Consider the following 21,793-nt stretch of genomic DNA (forward strand, 5'->3'; position numbering starts at 1 on the left):
ACCCAATAAGCCCAGCTAGCAGTCTGACAGTTAGATCCTCACATCATGATCACAATATCGACAGTCTGTATTTTTCTTTTTTTTTCTCCACAGATAGCTTTGTCCAGAGACCTTCAAGACCATCCACAGAAACAGTCCACCACAACCCCCCAACCATTGAACTGTTGCATCGTTCTAGATCACCCATCACCAACAACCACCGTCCATCACCAGATCCCGATCAGCGGCCACTGAAGTCCCCTATGGACAACACTATCCGTCACCTCTCCCCAACTGACAGGGTGCCGGGGACAAGGCATCAGCAAGAGAATAACCACCAGGAGTCCTACCCTCTCTCAGTGTCCCCGATAGAAAACAACCACTACCCACCTCCTTCTGAGGTGCTTCAGAAGCCCTCCAGCCCTCGCCAGGAAAACACCAGGGTCATCCAGCTGATGCCCAGCCCTATCATGCATCCTTTGATACTGAACCCCAGGCACTCGGATTTCAAACCACCAAGGTTGTCTGAGGATGGGCTGCACAGGGAGGTAAAGCCAATCAACCTGTCCCACCGAGAAGAGTTAGCTTATATGAACCACATCATGGTGTCCGTATCCTCTCCTGAGGACCATGCGATGCCAATTGGAAGAATAGCAGGTAGGTGACATTCTCTAGGCTACACCAAAGTTGATGCTCTTCATTCATAACTAACCTTGCTGTATGTTAAGAGCTTCTCATTTCCTTTTGCTACTCACAAGAGTTTACGGGCATTCTGCAAGTTTCACCACGTCTGTGGTTTAGACAGTTAAATGTGATTAAACCAGTTTCATGGCAGGTAAGCAAAGGTGCAGAGTGACTTGCTTGTGACCACAGAATGCGTAATTGGTATTGAAACATTTATGTTCTGACAGTCACTGCCTCTCACTCATTAGCAATCCATTTGTTTCCCAAGATACCTATCTCCAAAGCCTTGTCCTGCAAAGAGGTAATTTTCCAAGAGATGCGCTCACATTAGTGTCCAGTTCCGTGGAAAGGAAGAAACCCTCTGTTAGTGGCCTTTGAGATAATGCAGTGTCAAACTGCTATTATGGAGATGGCAAGACCGATGAATTATCACCTTGGAGCCCTACTTCGTGGGCTTTCCTCTGCTTCTCACACTAGGATTGTCCCTTTTTACGGAAACAAGGTTGCTTTTGTCCCACGCAAACCACAGGCATTGTCTCACTTTTGATATCGTAAGTAACTGACAACATCACAACAGCTGAATCAGGAAGCTGAGGTTACAGAAGTGTTTTTTGTACTTAAAAGGGAACTCTAAATAGATAGGGAGAGTGGGAAGGGGAATCCAGCCACTTCAGAAATATCTGAATGCCCCAGTAACCAATTTCTTTTGAAAGGTGTTAATATACACCACACCCAAAAACATTCCATGCATTTATATGAGCAGCAAGCTGACATGATACTCAGCTCCTGTGGGGTATAACATGTCCACAGAGGTACATTTTATTCTTTTCTGTCCTTATATGCCTTAAATTTATTACAGATGAAGTGCTGCCTCAGCTTTAATGAGGAGGATTTACTGTTTTCTTAAGACTTAACCATTTAAATTCAAAAGGTACATATATCACTGTCTAGTCAATCATCGAGCATGAGGGTCATGATCCATTCATGTAATAGAGAGATGGGTTACAGAAATTAATCTTTTGACATTTTTTTCTGGCCGACATTTGTCTCTTTCCTTTTGATTTTTATTACCCACACTATTCTGAGCGAATTAAGAAATACACTTAATGTTTTATCATGGTTGCATCACTGGGAGATTTCTTTTCCATAAAGTACTATTGGGGATCGGGGGGGGGTGTTAATTTTTTTTTTTTTTCAGAAGGAAACATTCTCTAAGCATAAAGACTGAAAAGAATATAAGAAAAAATATGGGGAGCAGGTGGTGGTACAATTTTTTATTTTAAACCCAGGAGTTTTCTTACATAATTGGGAATCTTTGGTTTCTGCATGTTGTGCACTGGGCCCAGTGACATCAGCCCTGTAATCAGTACTCTCACGTCTTTTCCATCCCTATGTTGTTTGCGTGGCAACAGAGCCCAAGCCCATGGATATTTGGGCCTATGTTGTGGTTTAACCCCAGCTGACAACTAAGTACCATGCAGCCACTCGCTCCCCTCCCTGCCCCCCACCCCAGCAAATATGTGTAGGAGTTTAAACTGTTACACACAAGGCTGTATTTCCATGCTTAGCCACTTTCACTTGCACTCTGGTGGCTTTGCTTAGAGCCATCGGCATGTCTTCAGGAGCTGGTGAATTATTTCATGCCAAAAAGACCTGAAGTGTACTTAAGAATTCAGTTCAGATCAGGGCAGTGTTCTGTGGCAAAAGGTCAGGGGATTACATAGTTGGTGGTTGCTAGCATCTTAATTTCTACTGATAAGTTTGCCAGTGTACTTCCATCAGTGCCCCATGTCCTCTAATTGTAAATGCCAACAAGCCTCACTTGCTGTACAGGCATAAACTAGTGCTATTCTGGTTGGTTGTAGTGGCTCCTGAACTGTAGCTGGACCCTATAAAGAGCTCACAGCCAATTTAAACGTGACAAAACCCAGATTACTACCAAAAATGTAGACAGTCCATGACTCATGCCTGAAGTCAACTTCATCAGTGCTATTGAATTCAATGGCAGCATACTTAGACCCCCTAGAGAGAAAGTACGTACCTTTCTACCTGCTTCCCACCCATCTCACAGTCTTCGATTTAGAGCTGTTGCCATTAAGTGATTTCATTTTAAGACCATCTCTTTCTTATGTCAGCATAAATCTGTTTTCCACCTGAGTGTCCTTGTCTTCACTGACAGTACTATAGTTAACGTGGAGGCTTTTGTCCAACCATGGCTTGCCACTTTAATTTGAAAGAGACTATGAAAATTACAACACTTGGTTCTTGAACTGCAAATATACATCAGTACAGATTTATTGTTAAAAAAATATTTTTACAGATCGCTGGCATTATTTCCATTTTATGGATGAGGAAGGCTGACGAGTTGAGTAATGAAAAGATTTACCAATAGCCCAGTGCCAGAGCTAAGTACTTATCTGTTTACACTGGTGAGAAGAGAGCCTTGACTTTCTACTGGCTTAACCATTTGCATGCAGGTGATTTTCAGGGGAGATAGTGTTCAGGAGCCAGCTACCAGGGAAGACCCATGGGCTGCTGACTAAAACATTGGGCTGAGCTCCAAAACATGTTCTATTCCCAGCTCAGATATTTTAAATTGTAAGAGGAGTTCTTCCGGGACTTCAGGTACCTTACAGCCTCATAAACCTGTTTACTTGTAGATAGAGTCTGCTTTTAAATGCAGCATGCAATTACTTGGTGCTGGGAAAGAAAACAATGTTTCTGCAGTGATGTTGCTGCTATCCACAAACACTTTGTTTTCAGGAGGTGGATCAATAGAGCTCTGGACTTCCTGTCAGACAAAATAATGACCTGTACTCACCGGCTGACTAATCTTTCCTACCTTTTTGTGTAATATCATTTCACAAAATATTAATTTTACTGGTAAAGCACTTTCCCTTTTACAGCAAAGAATTTCAGGTTGAAGGTCTTACTCTTTTCCTCTAAGGCCATTTTACACTTCTCTAGCAAATGAAGAGGCATAAAGTCTCTTTATGTTACTCATTAAGGTCCCATATATTATTCTGCAGTGCTAGAGCTGATTTTTAAAAATATGTTTAGCTATCTTCTCAATACAATATGCACGAGTCTCTTCTATAACTTTGTTAGAACTAGAGGTCATTATGTTGGGATGATCCAAAGGCAGACCTGCATGCCCTGTAAATACACCAGGCAAGGGTAAAGCTAACTCAAGCATCAATAGTCATCTAGCTCCGACAGCACTTAAAAAATATTAAAAATACCTGAGAAAGGGAGTTGAGCAGAGTGGTGTAATGGACCATTTTCCCCGCTGGAACTGCTAATTCAAAGCAGTAACAGTGTTGGTAGTCAGCTCCTAACTTGGGCTGTAGCAAACAGGCAGTCTATCTGGCTTACTTTTAGCTCTGAATTTTTAAAATAGGCCATCTTTGTTCCCCCCAGATAGCCTCCAAGGGTTTCACTCTGTGGGGAGAAAAAATACACTTTTTCTTTCTTTTTTTTTTTTTTTTTAATGCAGTTGCAGTTTCGATCAAGAGAGACACCTGAAGTTAGCTCTGCAGAATGGAAAGTCCAGTCCCCCGCACCTCTGACTGGGAGGGTTTTGTTATCGAACATTTTAAGACCTTGATATCTCATAAGAGGTACTTCCCCAGGGTACAAGGAGAGGCAGGGGTTATTGCATTGGCGGGCATTTGTAGCATGTCATGGTTGAGGCATGCACTGCAGCCCTGGTGGAACCACAGCCACCAGTAACCCTCCCTGCAGCCATCCTGAAGTTCTGTCCCCACAGCTTTCCTTGGAAGCTCTGCTGTTGACTTCAGCCAAGGCAGTTTTTCACCACAAACCTTTATTTAGGTGTCAAAAATGTCCTTTTTTTCAGATATCCATGTCCACCGCAGCTTGTTAGCATGCAGGAAAATGGGAACTGACATATTAGATCTCATCAGAAACCTGTCAGTGGCCTAAAGGAAGACACAGGAATCCCTGCAAGAGGCAGTTACGGGACTACAACAGGGTTGGTTTTGTCCTAACTTTTATCACATAGAGGTTGGCTTAGAAACATCCAAATTAATTAATCTCATTACATGCTGGTATTTACCTCACTTTTGATTCAGTCATTTAAAACTCAGTAGTACAATTCTGGATGTTTCTCGTGAGGGGAAGTAGATTGCTGAGCAGGTTCCTGGAATTTCCAGCTCGCAGTGTCTTCTTCTGTAGTAGCTCTCTGAGACTGAAAGGGTTGATCACTAATCCACAGGAAATGCTGGCACTGAAACTTTGGGATACAGATAAAACTGTCCCTTTACCCAAGCGTTGTCCAGTACAGATACTAACCAGAAGACTGCCTGGGAGTGAAAGGCAGAGTGTCGCAGAGCAGTGGGAGGTGCAGCTGGATTCCCCCCAGGGGCTCCCTGTCCTGTCGGAGTTGAGACCCAATAAAACCCATTAAGCTCCAGGTTCACTCTGTACGTGTCTGGGGCAGACCTACCCATTCATACAAGCAGCTTGAAAGGATGAGTGTTGCTATTCTTCCACAGAGCTCCGCCCTGCCTATTGCTTTTGATTCTGCTCTGCATTTGGTGGGGGCGAAATCTAAAGGCAGGTGAGTCTTGTGCCTGTTGTTGTCTACTGGTATGCTGTTCTTATCAGCTGGGTTACCTCAGCAACTGGGCTGTATCTGACTTTATGAGCTGCCAGATTTGTTTCCTCCCCTTCATAAGTCTGAGGCAAAGCTAGGTAATGTTTAAACTGTTCAGAGGCACATTGTCTACTACTGTATCGGTTTGGCCCATAAAACTATTGTCTGCTGTTGGAATGAGGACAAGCAAGATTCCTACCCTCCCAAAGTCATGAAAGAGATCTACCTCCAGCTTTGCTTCTGACTTGTCTCAGCCTCTCGGTGTGCCACACATCCAGAGGGTACAGGGGCATAGCATGAACCCCGCAGATTTGTAGCAAGACACTTAACAAGTGACTTCTCAATAAAAACAGTCTGATGGCCAAAACTGAAAAGGCAGTCCTCTGCTAAGAGCGCATCAGCTATGAATGACTCACATGCTACTGAAATCTACAAAAGAGCACTTAGGATGGATGTAGGCTATGGGCTAAGTCTGAGCATGGGGAGCTCTCTAAGGACAACTCAGAGTAGTTGAGTTGGGTTGTTTTGTGTGGGGAGAGAGGTTGGAGTAGGAACAGGATCAGGGTTTCTCTTCACCCTTTGTTTTAAAAACTTAATCACTTCTCATAAACTTGCATGGGAAGGGAAAAGACAGGAGGAATTAGCTAAGTGAATTTTTCACAGAATGCTTGAAAGAAGTGCAAATCAACCGATACTTTTTCTTTACTTCGGGGTTGAGCTGGAAAGCTTCTTTTAAAGGAGGATAAAAACTCAGCTGATTGAGCTATTATATTTGTAACAGCAGACATTTAGAACTTAAACATCACAAGACACCAAACTTCAAACCATAGCACCTTGGTCAGCAGTATCTCCCCAATTTATCTGCTAGTGCCAGAGCCCCAGTACCCACGTTTGCTCCAGATGTGTCAGTGAGACATTTACGGCTGTGTAGGATGACCTTTTTAACTGATACACCAGCAAAATCCTATGTGCAAGTGCAGTTATACCACATTAGTTTATTTTCCTTTCTGTACAAAACAGACATAGTTACTATGCAATGGCATATGCTGGGTGGGAGGGAGAGAGGGAGAAGGGATGGGAAAGGATGCAAAGAACAGTTATGCCTATATAGTAAAGGCAGTAAAAACTAACAACTATGCACAACTTAGAAGTTAAAAGTTTTGCAGCAGCTGATACTGTTAGCCCTCACAGAAGGGCTGGAAAAAAATATGGAGAAGATGATGCTGCGTACTATTGAAAGGCATTCAAAGAATAATGCAATCATCAAGCACAGTCAACATGGGTTCACAAAAGGAAAGTCCTGTTTAATGAATTTGATATCCTTCTATGATAAGGTCACCTGCCTAGTGGGTGAAGGGAAGGCAGGGGATGTAGTTTTTGTGGATTTTAGTAAGGTTTTTGGTACTGTCCCTCACAGCATCCCTCTGGAGAAGTTGTCCAGCTGTGGGATGAGCAAGTTCACAGTGTGCTGGCTGAAGAACTGGCTGAAGGGCAGAGCTCAAAGGGCTGTAGTGAATGGGGCTACATTTGGCTGGAGGCCGGTCACCAGCAGTGTTCCTCAGGCCTCAGTTCTAGGGCCAGTGCTGTTCAATACACTTATCAACTATCTGGATGCAGGAGTTGAATGCACCATTAGCAAGTTTGCTGATGATACCAAACTGGGAGATGCTGGTGCCTCTCTTTGGGGACAAGACACCTTGCAGAGGGATCTAGATAGTTTGAAGCACTAGGCTATGATTAGTGGAATGAAATTTAACAAGTCAAAATGCCGGATTCTGCACCTAGGACAGAGTAATGCTGGGCACAGATGTGAGCTGGGAGAGGAGTAGCTGGAGAGCAGCCCTGCAGAAAGGGACCTGGGGACCTGGGGGTGCTGGTTGACACAGGCTCAACATGAGTGAGCCAGCAGTGTGCCCTGGCAGCCAAGAGGGCAAACCACATCTGGGGGGCATCAAACCAGCATAACCAGCTGGTCAAAAAAGGTGATTATCCTGCTGTGTTCAGCAAGGCCTCGCCTTGAGTACTGTGTGTAGTTCTGGGCCTCATGGTTTAAGAAGGATGTGAAGGTCCTTGAATGCGTCCAGAGGAGGGCAACACAGCTGGTGAAAGGGCTGGAAGGAATGTCTTGTGAGGAGCAGTTAAGAACCTTGGGTTTGGTTGGTTTGGAGAAAAGGAGGCTGAGGGGTGACCTTACTGCTCTCTACAGCTTCCTGGGGAGGGGGAGTGGGGAGGGAGGTGCTGATCTCTTCTCCCTGGGATCCAGTGACAAGGTGCATGGGAATGGTTCAAAGCTGCACCAGGGAAGGTTTCATCTAGACATTCTTTACCAAGAGGCTGGTCAAACACTAGAACAGGCATTTGGAAATGCCCTTAATAATGTGCTTTAACTTTTGGTCAGCCCTGAAGTGGTCAGGCAGTTGGACTAGTGATCGTTGTGGGTCCCTTCCAACTGAAATAGTCCTGTTCTATTCTGTTGCAGGGGATGCAGCTTCCTGTTCCATTTAATTTTTAGTGTTTGAAATACAGTAGTATCTATAGGCTCTATTGTGCTATAGTCCCTGCCCCAAAGAGCTTACTGTCCAAACAGGCAAGGTAAATTTAAAGAAAGGCCAGCACACAAAGGTGAAAGGTGTTGGAAAGAGAGAGCTATACTGCATAGAAAATAATGCAGTACAGTGTATCAGTAGACACCATCTGACCAGCCCCTCACTCAAAATTGTAGGTTAAATTTACTTCCAGATTTTAATGACTAATAACACCTCTTGTTATGTTATAATGCCTTACATTTACATGTTCCACTTTGTTAAAAAATGTATTATCCAATTTAAAATTGGAGCAACCAATATCTTGCATTACTGGTCAGCCTGGTATTTCCATGGGGTTTTTCTTCACTGGATGTCTCACCATGACAGCATCCCAAGCTAGCTGTAAACTGGAGAGGCTGGGTATATAATTTACACTGAGCTATCTGCTGCTGCTTTGGTCTGTTGCAGCATTTAAAGCTAGTCATAATGTTTCTGTGATACAGCCACTTCTGTTTCAATGTTGCAGTCACATCCTCCAAGCAAAAACAAAATCTGCCCAACTGTGGCCATCTACTAGGGCAATATCTCAGATTCCTGAACCCACATCAGTCTGGTCTTTTTTGTTGTTGTTGGTTGTGAATTCTCTACATGCATAAGGCAGTGAGCATGAGTGTTAGTAGTAAAAAGGCTTGAACTTAATTCCCTTATATTGTCATTTGGTGGTTGTTGAGTGACTATTCCAGAATGACGATACTGCTTTGTAATTAGAAACCTTCTTAAAGAAATTCACTTATGTGGACAGGAATGTCCCACAGACCTGCTGTGGCACTTGATATTGGCAAGAGCCTACACCAGTCAGGTTCTCTGTGTGCACCAGCCCTCAAGCATACTATCCTTCCAGTGATGTGCATCACTGTTTCATTCATTACTATTCCCCTTTCCAAAGCAAAATCACCACAAGCTTCACTGTGGTGAATTCTTCTCTAAACTGAAAATGATTGCTGTATCCTCCTTTGGGGAGGATGAGTGCTGGCAAACTAAGCTGCAGAGGCTTAGCTTTTGTTGTATGCACAGACTTTGGGGGCAACTGTGGCAAGACAGTGTCAGCAGCTGAACAGTTACAAGTTATAGCCTGGCAGGCTGTGGAAACCGAAACAGTGGTTCACTTCAGCATGGTCAGTTGTAAGTGGTGGGGGTTCAGCACCTGCTTTTCAGGCAGCAGACCCTCCTTTCTATAGGGCAGCAGCTCATACAGACAGATTGGAGCCTTGAAACAGCCTGAGAAACTTGGTGTAGGCATGGCCTGTCACTCCCATTTGGATATGGCAATGATAATGTCACTGGCCTTGTTTAATGCCCTTGCAGCCATGTACACTTTTACATTTGCAGTACATTGCCACATTTATTTCAAGCCCCTTGTGGAAAGCCAGACTATTATAAAGAGTCTAAAGTATGGATGAGAGTCAAGCTCCTAGACTTCATATTCACAGAAGTTTTCATTATAACCTTGAGAGTCATCTTAACACAGCATTAACAATTAATTTCAGCATGAAAGTGTGCCTTCCCTGCCAATTTAACTAATGACACTTAAGCAATAGCTGAATGGCAATAGCTTGGATAGGTGGTTGCAGATTTTCTGTGAAGTGTCTTGCTTTATAGCTGCCTCCATCCTTACTGCACAGTTACAGGAGCAGAAATTGTGGTTGGGGCTTGTTCAGGTCCACTCAGAAGGCAAGACTGACCAAGCCAGAGGAAAGCTCAGTCATTTAGATTTCATCCTTCTCATTACTGTCCTGCAGCATCTACATGCCATGGCTAGACAGATGTCATAAATGGGTTCAGAACACCCTCTGCCTCCATTGGGGTCAGCAGGATGTTAAACACTTTTTAAAAAAACTTGCCTTTTAATGAAAACTTGCCCTTATTTTCCCTGTATATTGCACGCTTTCTTCAGGCTAGTTGTGTCAGCAATTCAGATTTTCTTCTACAAAGCAAACTTGCATCACTTTGAACCTGTTTAGTTAAACGAGGAAAATAACACTGTAATGTCGACAGTGTTGACACTGCACATCACTCTCTTCGGAGACAGGCCTATTTAAGTCTGGCTTTAATGCTAATCACTTAGAAATGGCATACAAAAGCTTGCATCACTTTGTGTTAATTCAAATTACCTTTAAACTGCTAAGAGTACTGTTTTCCATCTCGGCTGAGGGAACGGAAGGACAGAGTTTGGCTATAGCTAAATGTGGAGATTTAACCCCAAGAAGGGGAGGTCACATTTCAGTTTCCTGCAGGTGACCTATCAGAAGTCACAAGTTTACGGTTTATGAAGTCTCTTCAGGGGGAATTTCCTGGGAACGCACCAGAAGCCACATCCTCCAGCCATGCTCACACCTCTCAGAGCATTCTAGGCTTTCTGGTGGAGCACAGAAGTGAGGTTCTTGGGCAGCAGTCTGCTACAGACAATTATTTTGTGCTCTCAAAAAAACCCTAGAAGTCTAAACCTGAGGGTGAACTGAGCTAATGTCAGAAGATTCTGGAGATTCTCACCTTGTGGGGTCAAAAATTATTACTCTTGTTGGGAATGCCTTTGCTGTAGTTAAGTCACTCCTGCTTTTGCCCAGTTCTCTGAAGTACAAGTCAGAAGATAAAGCTTCATCCTTTATTCTTCAATTCCCATAATTAAAGTGTTTGGCCAGTTTTCTGATGCCTGCATGGTTGTGAGGTGGTTGTAGGATGCACACATGAACAGGCGGAGGTTGAATTTATTTCCCTTTTCCTAGTCATTACCCTTCATGATCAAGAAAGGGGAGGAAAAGCCACAGGAGGATCAGAGGCAGATTTCTTTAGCAAGATAAATGGAAGAGTGCTGTCTGCCATTATGGTGGAGCAGGAAAAAAACAACACTTGAAACCAATATCGGAAATAGTCCGTTTGGTGGGGATGGGGGGATGGAGCAGGGGAACAAGACAGGAGGAAATAAAAGTCATTTTTTAATAGAACAGACTTCAGCTTGCAAAGTCTTTATCTGTCGAACTGTCTCTGGCCCATCCATTACATATTCTTTGTAATTTAAGTGCTCTTTTCTACAACCACATGAGGAATATTAACCTTTTGGATCCTCCTTCCCTATACAACTTTTTATTGCCAAAGACAGATCTTGGCCTCATCTTGCTGTGTTACTTCTACAACCTCACAGAACAACTGTTTACAGCGTGACAGTCTCAGGTTTCTGCTGTCCTTCTGCCTGATCTCCCACTGGTGTTTGTGTACAAGAAAGAAGCAACATACAACTGTTGTATAATGTGATCGGGCAACCTTTTTACTCAGGCCCAGCCTGAATTTGCTGAGCTGAACAAATAGTTGTCTGTCAAAAGGTTTCTCCACAAGAAACATTCAGCTTACCATCCTGCTTCCAACAGCAGCCAACATTCATGGAAAGAAATCTCTTTTCTCTCAGTAACCTGGATGTGGATTACCATAGAGGGATGAGCAGGACTGCTCCATCTCAGGATCAGTGCTCCCACAGTCCTCAGAGCCATTTAACTCCTTAATCGTGAGACTTAGTTACTTTTTTCTTGTAGTTTTGTCTGCTAAAATAAGTATGTCATGGAATTAGATAGATACTGAGGCTGGATTGCGTCTCAACACAGCAGTAATTCTACTGTAGCATGTCTGTCTTTCTCAGTGTGCTGTCTGTTGGTTTCCCAATTCATTTTTTGCCATGGGAAAGGTTTTCAGCAAGAATGCAGGAGCTGATGTGATAAGGTCCAGTAACGTCTTTCCTCTCCTTTGCACCAGATTTATTTTTCCTCCATGTCCATTTGTGTGATGACAGCAAGTTAACTGAGTAGTTCTAACCATACTTCTGAAACACATTACAGTATCAGCCAGCCTGATGAACTTCATTCACAAGTTAGATAGTCCGAAGGTCCATTTGACTTGTCCAGAAAGTTCTGCCCATTGCACAGTTTAGGATGTGGTTAAAATGCAATTAGAGCTCATCTCCCTGACAAGTCTAAACCAAGTCAGGACTTAGGAGTTCTCTCCCAGTCTTTTTTATTTTCTGTACAACAGCCATTAACCTTTGTAATTTCTTGGTTCTGCCTACAGTTTAAACAAATCCAGATGCCCCAAAATAGTGTTGTCTTCTTAGAGACTTAATGACCTTCTCCAACAAGGGCAATGATCACAGACAGCAGGCTAAAGGTCCACAGGACCTTCTAGCCTCTCCCTCCTTCCTCCTTGTCTTCACCTGCTCTGCCAGTATAGTCTTGCCACCTTCTTTGTGATGGCTTTAGCATTCACTAGCTCTTCCTCTACACAGATTTGGCTCTCAAATAGCAGAAAGCTGGCTGGTGGTTTGTGTTCTTCTGTTTAAGTGATTTAATTTGGCTTATGGAGAAATATAACAGAGCCAGCACAACGTAAGCGGCAGGATGAAGGGAGGATGCAATGGAAGGGAGATCGGGACCTTCTTCTTGCAGCAGCTATGGCCAGCTGAATTTTACCAGTTCATCATTTTGATACCGTAAGCATCACCATATTATCTATTCTAACCACACTTCATGTGTGAATACAGAAACCAGAGTAGAGAGGGCTCCTAGAAAAGCTCCCTTCATCAGCCTCAGTTGTGAACAGCCATTGCTTGCTTCACTGTGAACAAATGCAGCTGAAGCACAAATCACCTTGTAAAAGAAAGGGGCCTAAGCTTGGGAGAACTCTTCAGCTGGTAGAAATCACAGAACCATTTAAGTCAAATGATATCATGCTGGAGAAATTTTAGGCTAACCTACTCAGCAAGGGGTAAGGCCTCAGCTGATGTCAGAGGGAGTGTGACAACGTTACTTTGGCATGATCTCTTCCTCTGTGAAGCCATGTTAGCTTCCAAGTCAGTCATCAGCCAGACCAAATGCATTTTATATAATGATCTTCAGTGCAAGATGTGGGTGGGTCTCGCAAAACGTTTCTGTGGTTAAGACAGCATTTTGGTGTTTGATACATGAAGAGAGCCAGCTCTGCTTCTGCGCCGTGGGCCTCACTGAAACAACAGGGGTCTGAGGTGCAGTGTGTGCTTTAGGAAATATTGCAGTGCAGGGGAATGTTATATCCTGAACAAAAGATGTCATTAGCATGTATAAGCCTGTACTGTTAACAGCATTATTGAGTGTAAGGAAGCAGATACAAGACCTCCCACTAGTGCAACATCAAGACCACCGTGGCCAAACGATACTAGAGAAGTCATTCATAATGGCTGGACAAGTGTCAAAATACAAGAAACCTAAGATCCATAACATTAAATTCATAGATCATTCTGAGATGGTATATAAATTCTAAGGGATGTGTGTATTACTATCATATAGTCATTAGGAAGTATTTATATGCCAGTGTTCTTTACATGTATATTCAGAAGACTGTGCCTATTGTCCTAAATGGTATTTGAAATGAAGAATCTATAATACATGCTTCCAGTCATACAGTGTCTATATGACTGTCACAATATTACAGGCTCCCCTTTTTTTTAACATTACCAAAGCAGTGCTGTCAGTGTGGGCAGTAAACAGAGCTTTTCAGCCAGAGAGGAGAAATTGGTTTACCATGCCAAGGAGGAGTGGCTGAGGTTTGGGCACTTGCTGCCATGTGAAAGGTGAGGTTAAAACTAGAGCAAAGACACAAGCTTACTGCGATCAGTGGAGTTTAAAGCCAGCAGCTGGTGTTTATGGGAGAGATTTCTTCCTACTCCTCAGACCCCAACTGCTCTGTCCCCTCTCCCCCACCCTCTCCAGAGCTGTGCAGCTGCCTGTTTCTTTCATGCCTAGTGTCAACCCTGGCAGCCAAGTGGTAGCCAGGAGACTGAGTGGGGTGGCAACACCCAAGGCTTTACTCTAGCCCTGCCAGCCTTGGGGCTGTTCAGTACATGGATGTTATTAGCAGGAATGTGAAACTGCTGCCTCTTGCACATGTAGGGCAGTGCTTGTGGGGGACATTTTGAGAGCCAGCTAAGTACTGTACACCTTATGACTACGTTGTGCATAACTATAAAAATCCCTTTAGAAACATTAACTGGAGGAAGAAATTTGTAGCCATGCCATTCCATTCGAAGGTACGGTTTGCCCTAATTCCCAGCTAATTATGTAGTTCAGTCTTGTCCAGTAGTACAGCTGAAAAAATGGTGGCATATGGAAAGGCCAGCTTTTAGGAGCCCTTCCACATTGCTGGGAGCCATTCACCACCTTCCCTCTTGGACTAGGTTGTTTGATACCACATCTCCTTAAAGCCTCTCAGTCCCAGCTCTCTCCATAGCTAAGTCCCTTTACCTTCAGACTGTACAAAGTCCAACCATCTGAGTTCACTTTAAAAAAAAAGTACGTGTGTGTGTTAGGGGGAAATGATGTTTCCTTGTGCTATGGAGACATAGTTGTTTTCTAAGTAAGCTTATTTTAGCCAAAAGGCAGGAAATTGCAGCATGCCCAAACAATTTAGGTACCAGCCCTGACTCAACTCCCCTGTTGAATCTCCCACACTTACAAACTTGCTTGGCCTCAGCAACATCCATGTGCTTTCTTGCCGTCACTCACTACCCAACACGCCCTGTAGAGAGTCCCCCCATGTGACTGCTCCTTTGGAGGCCTTCTGACAGCCAAGGAAGTGATTTAGTCTTCATGGAGAAGATTTCCCTCAAACAAGTGATTTACACTTAGAAAACAACCATTCACGTACAAGTTGTCTGCGTTCCTCCATCCTTCGTGAAAATACATGCAACAGTTTTGACCTTCCTGGAGGATGCAACTTCCTGTATTGTCCTCATCAGCCTTCTGTGGAGGTGCCTCTTTTCACAGTGGAGAAGCTTCTTTTAATAGCATTTTCTAGCATTGCCTCTTCTTGGGTTTTCACCAGTTTCATAGGCTTGCAATATCCTGCAAATGAGCTCTACTATACTCCAAATTCATGACACCGAGTTATCAAGTAGTGTCTGACCTATATTCTCTGTTGTCCTGTTAAAGATGGTCTCTACTGGCCTAATAATGGTAGATTATTTAGTTGCTGCTCCTCTGTCAGTCAGGGACAACCCTCCAGAACCTCGTGTTTTTTCACCATGCAGTCCATGGAGAAAGATGCCCAGGGTGTAATTTGTTTATGGTTAAAACAAAAAAAAATGCCTAAGTGCCCAAGTTCCTGGAGGTCTCCCGTGTGAAACTTGAAAGAAGGCAAACTGATTTAGATACTCTGCAAACAGAGCTCGTACATTTAACTAAATTGTGCTGCTAAGTATCAGCTGGTCCATGATAACTAACAGTGTGCACGCTCAGCAGAGGTGAAAAGAAATGCAGTGAGCATGAGTCTTTTCTACTGGTTTTTAAAGGTAATGCTTTTGATTTCCTGCTTGCAGTGGCTTGAGACACAGTTGCTACAATTGCGTTGATGCATGCCATCTTGTTACATTATTGCAAGTCAGTCATGTATCTGAACTTGCTGATCGACAACTGTAGCTTTTAGGGACGAGTTTTTAAGTGGTTGTAGGAGCCAAGCAGAATTTTCAAGAATATTCAACTTTCTTGTTGAAGCAGAGGTCTAAGATACTTGGGTGGTTGGGGTTTTTTTTGCAAATTCCACCAGCCTAGTAAATACCTCTGCAAGTCTGAGCAGCTCAGTCAGTTTAGAACATGGGATGGGGCCCTTGATCACTTAGGACTTTTCTTGAGAAGATCTCAAGATGCAGATCTGAGTTCTCCTCATTTGAGCAGTATTTATGTTCAAGCTTAGCCTGAAACCCGTCTAAAACTGAGGTGAACAACAAAAACCAAATCAGGACTTGAATCCTACCTCTTCTCAAAGTCTGAAGCTCTGTTGTTAGTCCAATAATTTGCCACCCAGACATCTTGGGCTGAATTTTGTGTGCTTTCTTTTTTGTGTGTGTGAAGGAGGGGGGCACAGTGTGTGTGGGGGAGGTAATGACAGCCAATTGAAAATAACTAAAGCCATTCGGTTCAACCAGCATTTACTTGCTGTCCACACTGAGGTAAATGTGCAGCCCTGGCACAGTATGATGACATTGCATGTGCAATTCCAGTCAGCTGTCAAGGAGCCATTAGCTCCTTGAAACTCTTCCAGGGGCCGCTGTAGAAAGGATATTAGGGGTCTACCATCCCCATCAGTAAGAGTTGCATTTATACACTTGGAAATCTTCTAGAGCATAGTTACAGCAGTGTACTACTCACTAAAAATAACATTGCATGCTGCAAATTTTGAGGTGAAAGTAAAGTGTAGGGTAAATCTTACCTCTGCAGAATTGTAAATATTAGCTGTAAGTTACTATAATCAGAGGGTGTCTGCCTCAGGCTGCCACATTCCAGAATATGACAGAGCCTGACATTGACTTGCCTCTGCGGGAGCGCCATCCCTCCAGCTGACCCCGAGGAGAGCCACTCCTGCCAGGACTAGCAGTAGTGGCACAAGCAAAACCAAGTGACTGACACTGGGATGCCAGATCCCTGCAGCACTCTTCCAGTGGGGCCAGACACCAACCAACCACCTCAGCAAGCTTCAAGCACAGTCAAAGCGCTGGTTCAACAACAGATCCACACATCCTTCCTCTCTTCCCTCAGGTTTCTAATAAATTCCTGCCTTGGCCAAAAAGTGTCACTTTTTTCTTGATGAATTTCAGCCAAGTGCATGCTTTCTTATTTGAAACTGCTCCCACCAAGACAGACCTTTTTTGCAGGTGAGGTGGAGCCAGCCTGAGCCCACCACAGGTGTTTAGCCCTGTACTGCCCACTGATGGCTGTGGTAAATGATTCCCTGCTGACCTAGGGAATCACATCACCTTTACAGTGATATTAATGAAGGACTGCATGTAAACAAAGCATGGAGATCTTTGGGAAAAGCCCTTCTGAAACAGTGAATTCAGCATGAACCATTGACCTAGACTATGCAGGTTTTGTTAAAGTTATCACAGGTTACACAGGATGATGGAAAAAAATGGTAGTTTTTGGAACACAGCAGAATTACCAACTCTGATCAATTGGTAAAATATTTCTTGGGGAGTCAGAGCTAGAGGAATTGAATGAAAAAATCAAAAAAAAAGACAGTTAAAGTTTTTGTTTGTTTCTTGTTTGTTTTGTTGTGTTTTTTTTAATTGAGCTTCTTGCACTAAAGAAGCATTTTCTATACAGCCTTTCATTGGAAGAGTTCTGGAATGAATTGCACGTGTGTCAAGGAACCACTTACATGGGCCCTTACTACCCTGTTCTCTAAGCACCTCCCGCATTATTAAAAGGCCCAAACCAACAGAGCAATATAATTTCCCTTCCCTTGTTCCTTATAAACAAAATCTCTAAAAGAAGGTTTTTACTAATATGTGCGTGTCTAAAAGACTTAAGTGTGTGTGTGTGTGTGCAAAATTATTGATGGAAAGGCGATGGAAGAACTGGGGTTTGTTTATTTGTGAGAGGATATACAACAGAAATTAAAGCAGTAGCCTGAGACTTCCAATTTGATGCTCTTCTACAGACCTCCCGTGTAGTCCAGGGGAAGTCACTTGTGCCTGGAGCTGCAAAAGAGGTTAGCCACAGCAGTGTTTGGCATTGCAGTGTTTAATTGCAGCCAGCTACCTGCTTGGTATCCATAGCCGTGGAGTTAGTGGCTGGGTGAGGGGAAAAGGGAAAGGAAGACGTCTCTGCATCTGTGTGCCAAGAAGGGGCCCGTCCGTATAGGCTGGCCATTGGCAAATGCATGCAGAGGAGAATTATTTTCTGTCTTTGTCCCAGCTGCAGGTACCTTCTTCTGGGTGAGAGGGAGGAAGCTATCACTGAACAAGATTTGTATCCAGGAATGAAAAAAAATGGAAATTGGTTTCCTTTTTTAAAGTTAAACCCAGAAAAAAAATGAAATGGGAATGGACATTTTTGTGTGAAAAATGTTGATGTACATAATTTTTTTCCAGCCAACAAATCTGCCACTTTCCTTTCACATTCCTCCTTTTGTAGATGTCATGGTGACCATTATCAAGGTGACCATTGGGGAAGGTTTCAGCTAGAACGGAAACCTGCAATTTTTGCCAGATGTCATCCCTTCAAAACGCATTGCCTTGTTCTCCGTAGGTGGTAGGGAGAGTCTGTAGTAAGGGCACTGGCAGACTAAGCTCTGGCTTTCGAGACAGTACATGTTCCAGAGATACTCTTTACAGTTCGAAAATGGGAAATACCATCAATACTGTTAATATCACTAATCATTTCAGGTGTGCTCATTAAATGTGTTATTCATTTCCCTTTTCAAAAAGCATTTTATATTATCATACCAAACATGTCATCATCACCACTGTAACACATACCAACCCCAAACAGACAGGAATAGAAAGACAGGCTGACAAGAACCATTTTAGCACCTAGCTAGAGGTCTTTGGTTGCCTGCCCTTTAGCCACTCTAACAAGCCATCTCTCAGAGACTGGTTTTGCTTTCAAAGTGAAATGCAACCATACGGCCATCTTAGGGATCTGGACAGTTGAGCTATAAAAATCCTGTTGTTTCTGACAGCAGCAGAGCCCCTAACTCTGTGCAGTTCGCTTTCTGTATTTCATAGTTGCCAGTTACTATGCTGTGCTGCGCACACACACACTGCAAGCAGGAAGCAGGAATAGCTCAGCTCTTGGCTTGGTAGGTCTCAAGAGACAGCCATGAAACTGAAAAACACTAAACTAAAACCTAAGTATCTGTTAGACCTTTAATTAGCGACCTAAGGAGTGTTTGCCAAGAGGAAATTTGAATTCAATTATCCAAATAGAAAGTATTTAACCTCTCAATAGCACTCAAGTAATTATCATACTTGGGGTTTTTTTTCAGGAACTTTGAAAAGTAAAACAAAAAGCAAATTCAAAAATGGTAGAAGGTGTCAGTTTTATATCACAGGGAGCATACAAAGGAAAGCTGTAATATTGCCCATGCTTTAGACCCCTCATGTTTGCACAGAAAGAGGTAGCCTCAAGCAGGGAGAGCAGGTTGCAGGATTCTTGATTTCCCCACTGAAACAGCCAGCACCAGCAGTAGGGCCAACAGCGGTAGTTTTATGTGCATCAGTACAACAATAAACACACAACTAAAATCAGCAGGTCATCTCATGCAGCTTTTAATGTGATCAAGTCGCTCAGTCAGTGTCAGAAGGACTAGGATGCATTAGAAGAGGCTTCCTTCTAATGTATATTCCAGTATGTTTTGCAAACATTTGTCGATACCAACCAAGCCATTTGCATTTCAGATTGCAGCAGCTGTTTCAGCCCTGATCCCAACTGTCCTTTCACTACACATCCACACTAAAGTTTCCAGCATTAATCTCAAGGAAAAAAGTCAATGTTTTCTTGCCTTTCTCTTCACAGACTGTAGGTTGCTTTGGGATTATGTTTATCAGCTGCTTTCTGACAGCCGGTACGAAAATTTCATCCGATGGGAAGATAAGGAATCCAAAATATTCCGGATAGTGGATCCCAACGGGCTGGCCCGGCTGTGGGGAAACCACAAGGTAAGGAAGCAATGCACTTTTCCTCCTGCGGCGCTTCACCTCTTGTAACATCACAGGATTCACTTATAAACAGAATGAAAAGGAAGAAAGTGTGTGCATATAAACTGTTGCTGGAAAGTTGTAATCTTTCATTCTACGCATATTAGAAATATAAAGCATCCAGCCTCAAGCACTAAACCCTACCTTTCATATAGAAAACCTGTTGGTTTGGTTTAAAGGCATTGAGTTATAAGTGCATTTCATTATAAAATTATAGGGAGTGCAAGAATTAGTGGTCCTTCTCTCTCAAGGCATCTCATTTCTTCCCGAAACCTGATAGTAAGGATGTTCTGGTTAGATGTGGTCTACAAGAAGCTGTATACTACACCTTGGCAGGAGCTATCTGTCTGTGTTCTATCTGCACCAGCATTCAGATTTCACACCTGCCCTGTGACGGACACCAAATGCTGCAGGATTATGTATTTCCTTTTAAGGGGGTAATTCTGCTTTGTTCTCTGCAAAGCAGTTACTGATTTTTGCAGTTTGGGGCTGAGTTAGGTATAGATAGATCTATATGAGTATATTCATACGAATATATGGGTAGCCAGCATGGATTTGCAGAATGGAGACCATGCTTGACCACCAACATACCTGTCTACTATGAAATTATGAGCTCAGTGGATGCAGGGAGAACAATGGATGTTTATCTTGATATTAGAAAGGCTTTTGAGACTGTATCCCATAATATCCTCACAGACAAACTAATTAAGTATGATCTAGACAAGAATATAGTGAGGTAGACTGAAAACTGGGTGAATTGCTGGGCTGAAAAGATTGTGATCAATGGCACGAAATCCAGTCACTAGTGATGTTACCCCAGGGATTGAATTTGGGGCCAATACTGTAACACGTTCATTAACGAACTGGATGATGGGACAGAGCACACCCTCAGCAAGTTCTCAGACAATACAAAACTGTGAGGTGCTGATACACCCTCTGGTACTGATACACCAGAGGGTTGTGCTGCCATCCAGAGGGATGTGGACATGAAAAATGACCTAACACAAATTTCATGAAACTTAATAAGGGGCAAGGTAAAGAAGTCTGCCTGGAGAGGAGTGACCTGGGAAAATGTGGGGCTTTACATTGCCCCTTGTTATGTTTCATGAGACCCCAGGTGTGGGACGGTTATACTAGGAAGATGGTCAGACAGTGGAGCACGTTGCCCAGAGGAGCCTTCATTCTTGGAGATGTTCAAAACTGAACTGGACAGTCCTGAGCAGGTGTCTCTGGTTGACCCTGCTTTGAGCAGAGGGGCTGGACTAGGTGATCTCCAGAGGTGACTTCCAGCCTCAGCTGTTCTGTGGTTCTGTATATGAGTATACATAACCTATACTCTTGATAAGTTCAAGATTTTCTCATAGGAGTCATTGCTTACAAGAACATCTGTCCTAGAGATCTTGGGCTGCAACACTGGGAGTGGAGAGTTCTGCCATTACCCAACCTCCAAGCTATTCTAAAACTGAAGCTACTTCAGACCACTAGCCACTTGGGAAACACAGTGGCCTTTTAGCATATAAGAAAGGGAAAAAGCACACATGGTATTTCAGGGGGCTTCCCAATGAGTGGAGTCTAGATTTTGCAGGAAAAACATCATTAGTGTTTAATTGTCACAGAAGACCTTTTATGTACCCTCCCTCAGCAGACCTGTGGTGGGCAAGCAGAGGAGGTCTGCTCTTAGAGAGCATTTTAGACAGGTGAATTGGTCTCATTTAATAAAGTCAGGTCAACACTACAGCCTTCTGCCAGATCTTGGACTGCCAGAGCTGTGCCAAGCCAAACTCCTGACATGGAGGCTCGCAGAGCAAAAGCGTGCCTCTGCTGGTTTGGCGCGTTTTGCCCATGGCAAAGCGGCTGCTTTATGCTCGTGCAGGCATGGCTTTGCCAGTATAGTTGTCTTTCTGCGGGGAGTTTTTTTGCCAGGATAGTAAACCAGTGCTCCTTGTACCAGCAAAATGCTCTTCATGTAGATGTAGCCTAAGGGACTGATGCTGCTAACCCAAGCCAGTACTGTGGGGGCTGCCCACATACAGCTCTGCCCGCGCACATCACTTCTGCCTTGTGACACTCAGCTTCAGCAGAGCCATGTCAGTCACATTGCAGTACTCTGGCTATGGCCTTTAGGGTCTGCAGCTCCCAAAATGAAGGGGAGGCTCTGTCATAGAAGCAGAAGTACAACCTAATGGGCTTCTTGATTTACACTTGTATAACAAGAGGAGAAACAGGCACTCAATCACCACAGTGCATTGTAAGCATTAACTAGTTAGTGGAGGGGAATCCCAGAGGAACAGTGTTCTTAGTAAGGATTTCTGACAGATTCAGCCTATTAGCCACTCTTCTTAGGCTTTTGCAAAAGGTGGTTTCAGTAAGAACAGGTCTGTCACATCCCACTTGGCATGAGAATCTCCATCTAATGTCTCCTCTTGTGGTCGATGA

At 43.5% G+C, this 21,793-nt stretch overlaps 1 protein-coding gene across 4 annotated transcripts in view; it reads left to right on the forward strand.

Moving 5' to 3' along the window:
* ETV6 (ETS variant transcription factor 6) overlaps positions 1-21,793 on the forward strand; it is a 140,136-nt gene that overhangs the window by 113,768 nt on the left and 4,575 nt on the right. For all 4 annotated transcript variants that reach the window (XM_037388239.1, XM_037388241.1, XM_037388240.1 and 1 more), the window contains 2 exons: positions 94-636; positions 19,176-19,318. In XM_037388239.1, the coding sequence (XP_037244136.1) occupies positions 94-636; positions 19,176-19,318 (686 nt within the window). The remainder of the gene's footprint in view (positions 1-93; positions 637-19,175; positions 19,319-21,793) is intronic.

The sequence above is a fragment of the Falco rusticolus genome, chromosome 5, assembly GCF_015220075.1.
Source record: "Falco rusticolus isolate bFalRus1 chromosome 5, bFalRus1.pri, whole genome shotgun sequence".
Classification (NCBI taxonomy): Eukaryota; Metazoa; Chordata; class Aves; order Falconiformes; family Falconidae; genus Falco; species Falco rusticolus.